Source organism: Hippocampus zosterae, chromosome 2 (genome assembly GCF_025434085.1).
Source record: "Hippocampus zosterae strain Florida chromosome 2, ASM2543408v3, whole genome shotgun sequence".
NCBI classification, from domain to species: Eukaryota; Metazoa; Chordata; class Actinopteri; order Syngnathiformes; family Syngnathidae; genus Hippocampus; species Hippocampus zosterae.
Window position 1 is genome coordinate 28697418 of NC_067452.1, and position 4913 is coordinate 28702330.

At 44.0% G+C, this 4913-nt stretch overlaps 1 protein-coding gene across 1 annotated transcript; it reads right to left on the minus strand.

Annotated features, from left to right (window-relative positions):
* Positions 1-461: 461 nt before the first annotated feature.
* LOC127596726 (probable N-acetyltransferase 8B) lies at positions 462-2313 on the minus strand. The gene is made up of 2 exons (XM_052059553.1): positions 2119-2313; positions 462-1813 (listed from the first exon to the last, which is right to left on the minus strand). Exons 1-2 carry the CDS (start codon positions 2135-2137, stop codon positions 1074-1076), a joined length of 759 nt encoding a protein of 252 aa, XP_051915513.1. The 5' UTR covers positions 2138-2313; the 3' UTR covers positions 462-1073.
* Between the last annotated feature and the right edge of the window lie 2600 nt (positions 2314-4913).

Consider the following 4913-nt stretch of genomic DNA (forward strand, 5'->3'; position numbering starts at 1 on the left):
CATATAATAAAAAAATTATATCTATCTATCTATCTATCTATCTATCTATCTATCTATCTATCTATCTATCTATCTATCTATCTATCTATCTATCTATCTATCTATCTAAATATACCGTACATATATACAGTATATATATATATATATATATACAGTATATATATATATATATATATATATATATATATATATATATATATATATATATATATATATATATATATATATATATATATATATATATATATATATATATATATATATACAGTATATATATATATATATATATATATATATATATATATATATATATATATATATATATATTGTATATATATATATATACGGTATTAAGTCCGCATACGGTTTGTGATAAGCTGCGAAAGTCAGCAAAAAAATAGCGAGTCACATCGAGCAACATATACAGTACTGTACTCCATGTACAGGTATATGAAAAAAAATATGAATATGTTTGAAAAAATCCGCGATGCACTGAAGCCGCGATAAACGAACCGCGAAATAGTGAGAGATCACTGTACAACCTCTCCATTCTCAATTTTTTTTTTTTTTTTGTCACTTCACTACGACTTGTGTTTGTCATGGAATAACCCCAACTTGTTCCTAACTTTCTTTTTCTCCCTCCAGCGAGGTACTCTCTCCAGTGGACATGGCTCTTTTGTTTTTTGTTTTTTCAGATCACACAAACGTAGCAACTTTTTGCTCCTCACCGCAAACTGAAGCTGTTTATTTCTTTAAATTCCTTGGTCAACTACAGCTTAACACAAGTCGTGTTTGCTTTGAAGTGTTTGTGGTTCGGTAGTCGACTGTGACACAAGCTGATAACTAAATGTAATTACAACCGTTTGCCTGTTTTCTTGACGAGACAAAAGGAGGCATCTATTTGAGGGCAGCGGTTTATTTGGTCAAGTGCATGACACCAGGTAATTAAGTCTGGCCTGATATGTATTCAAGTGGAGGCCACTACATGAGGAACTACCAACTAAAGATGCTTTGCATCATGTAATTAGAATAATGTGCCGCACAGTCCAAGTGGAAAGAAGTCTTTGAGTTTTTCAGAGGATTTTCTCCATGCGTGTCACACTGATTCTGGCCAGTTTGGAGATCCAGCGATTGGCGTGTGTGTCGTGGTGCGTTGACATCTGAATAAAGCCGCTTTTTCGGAGAAGCGAGACGGCCCCCGTCTGCGGCGAGCTGACATCCAGCACAAGACGTGCGAAGCCCCGTTCTTTACAAAAGTCTAATGCCCGCCGGGTCAGGTGGGAGCCCACCTTCCTCCGACGCCACGGGAACGCCACAGCCAAGTGGGACATCTTGCCGCTATCGCCACTCCCGTCGGCCGATGATCCTGTCCTCATACCGCCGTTCAAGTTGTTACGATGCCCATCTTCTTCCGTTTCCCTTTGTCCAATCACCGCCACCATGCCCACCACCCTGGACAGTTCTTTGTCTGCTGCCTCCGCCACCCAGAAACCATTATTTGGGTTGTCCAAGTAGTTGGCTTGGATGTCAGCCATGTCTGCGTTGAGCCTCCTCAGCATGTAGCCCTCGTAGATCTCGTGACAGCAGAAATAGATGAACCCGGCCCACGCCGCGCCGAAGAGCAGCGCCTGGAAGTAGGAGCTGCCCCCAAGCACGTAGCCGGCCATGGAGATGCTAAGTGCCACACCCACGTGGTCAGAGTGGCTCATGGACTTGAAGAAGGCCGGGTATATGTTCTCGCGGATGCTGTCACCAAACAACTCTGTGACCACACCATGATCGGAGGGTCGGTATTCCCTGATGTTGACCTGGACTGAAGGAGGGAAGCAGGGGGGGGAGAGCTCAATGGAGGCTAATATTCGTGCGGCTTTAGCAACATTCCTTCTGGATTTTCTGATTTGGAACAATAGCGCTCTCGTTCTACTAAGGCAATTTTTTATTGCAAATTGATGCGAAGAGCAAATGTAAACATGTGGAAAAAGCAGAACTCAAATTACGATGACATTATTTCCTAAAGCATCGTGGGATGACAATATTAAGACTACAAACACCTCACAGAATTCCAAATTGTTATTCCTGAAGTAATCAGAAAATTCAAGAAGATTCACCACAACTTACGGTTGTTTTTCTGGGCCATGAGGACTCCTTTTTCTCCTTCTCCTACGTTTTCTGCGCACTATGAACTTCTCGACGCTGCGCTTGCCCCCAAAGTTTAGCTACGGCTAATCAGCCAATCACAGAGGGGATGTAAATTACTCCAAACAAATCCCTCTTACACCTCCCTCCAAACACAAACACACATTGAGATTATCAAACGGCTGCCTGAGTGGACACGCTTCAAATCAAATAAATCACAGTGTTGTTTGGATGATGGGATGTCTTTCCAAAGTTAATTATCTCAGCTGACGAACTCTGCAGTCGAGGAGGATGAGCACAAATCCCGATTAAATTAAAGCCTGATGTGAATCCAGTTTGTTCGTGCTTGTTAACTCCAAGAAATAATATTGGCTGCAGCCGTGTCCTCCCTCAAACTGCCTTTAAAGGCGCCATATAGCGAAAGCAAAGCCGATATGGTGACAGACACATACATGGCAGCAGGGTCCATGTCCTCGATCTCATCTGATCTAATTTGCTCTGCAGTCTGCAGAAGAACGGCCTTTGGACCCGCTTAAAACGGCACAGTTCTTCATGAATGTGGGAGTGCTATGAGGACGAGCAGGTCTCCAAATCTCTCCACAGAATTCTCACAGTGACTTTGGGGGTTGCAATCGCATCTCAAAATCCCCCCCTCAGTCAAACACACTTAAATGATGCCAAAATCACTGCCTACTTGTAGTATGGCATGCGTGTGTTTTCAACGTACAGATTTGGATTTGGTCAAAATGATCCTTGTACACACAAATTAGAAGAAAAAAAACATGACAGACAAGATTGTGCTGGCATCACCTTTGGAAGGAAACTACATTCATTCTCACTGCTATCAATCAACAGTGCCTTTCGAATAGCTTTCATTAGCATGATTCATAGTGCTTGAAAATGTGACATGCTGTTCATACCACTGAGCATCATGCATGTGCATGATGTGTTTTCGACCAATCTCAGCACACTAAAAGAGGATTGGCTCTCTTTTTGTGTCGAGCGTGAGTTTCGCACAAAAAGTGTCGAACTGACTCACTCTAATTGACTCTGACTAACTCACATGAACACTTTGAGACAGTAATTCATGCCTTTGTCACATCCCAGCTGGATTACTGCCTTGTACTTTGGAGTAAGCCAGTCCTCCATTAAGCGCCTTCAGCTGGTCCAGAATGCCGCTGCTCGCCTCTTGACTGGTACTCGTAAGAGGGAGCATATAACTCCTACTCTGGCATCCCTTCATTGGCTCCCCATTCATTTTAGAGTTATTTTCAAGATCCTCCTCTTTGTTTTCAAATCTCTAAATGATCTCGCGCCACCTTACCTCTCTGAGCTCATCCGCCCCTACACACCTGCCCGGCGCCTCAGGTCTGTGGACCAGTCTTTGTTAGAAGTACCAAGAACGAAACTGAGGCTCAGAGGGGATCAAGCCTTTTCTGTTGCTGGTCCCTCTCTCTGGAATGACCTCCCACTGAACATTCGGCAAGCCTCCTCGCTGCCCATCTTTAAAGCCCTCCTCAAAACTCACTTGTATTCTTTGGCGTTCGTCTCAGCATGATTTGTCCTTGATTTTACTGTTTGGTGCTTTCCACCGCCTTTATTACCGATTCGTCTTACTGTTTATTGTGTATGTTAAATCGCTCCATGTACAGCACCTCTTATGCAGCGATGGCTGTTCGAAAGTGCTCCATAAATACTGTTGACTTGACTTGACTAACTGTGCACGTAGGTGGAGTTCTCTTTTTCTTTTGGTATTTTCGCAGCCAAGCGGTGATACAAATGGGCATTTGTACGCAGTTGTGCCCATGAACACGGCCGACTTCATTCCCGCCTGCCGATGGAAGCGACCTCCTCTATTTCCCTTTAAAATCAGCGTACGATAGGCACAATGTCTTTTAACATTGGGGAAACAGAAACACACAGTCCGTTCAGAAGATCGAAGTGAGTGCGCAAAGTGAGCTTCTAAGGAAATGCAATCAGACCTCCATGGGCGGAAGATGTCAAGTTGGCCCAGGGTGATCAGAGAGGTCACCACTGTGAAGTGGGCACTGTGAGCCCACGTTCCAACCCAATTATTCGTGTATCCCTTGCCTCCCAATAGCTGTGCCACGGGCAAGGAGTGGGATTTTTAAAATATAATAAAGATGATAATAATAACAGTGGGCGGCCTGGTAGTCCAGTGGTTAGCACGTAGGCTTCACAGTGCAGAGGTACCGGGTTCGATTCCAGCTCCGGCCTCCCTGTGTGGAGTTTGCATGTTCTCCCCGGTTTTCTCCGGGTGTTCCGGTTTCCTCCCACATTCCAAAAACATGCGTGGCAGGCTGATTGAACACTCTAAATTGTCCCTAGGTGTGAGTTTGAGTGCGAATGGTTGTTCGTTTCTGTGTGCCCTGCGATTGGCTGGCAACCGATTCAGGGTGTCCCCCGCCTACTGCCCGAAGACAGCTGGGATAGGCTCCAGCACCCCCCGCGACCCTAGTAAGGATTGAGCGGCTCGGAAGATGAATGAATGAATGAATGAATGAATAATAACAGTGTCTACAATGACTTGATTTCTGCAATCATTTAGAGCACAGATATCAAACTCAAGGCCTGGGGGCCAGATCCGGCCTGCCGGGCCATTTATGAGGCCCGCGAAAGCAAATCATATGTGTCAACTTGCTAAAATCTGCACCAAAATGTAAAATTGTCATGTGTAATAAATAACGTTGGGATGTCACAATAATTTTGTTACCCAGTTTAGACTCACTTGAACAATGTTTCAACAAACGATTAGA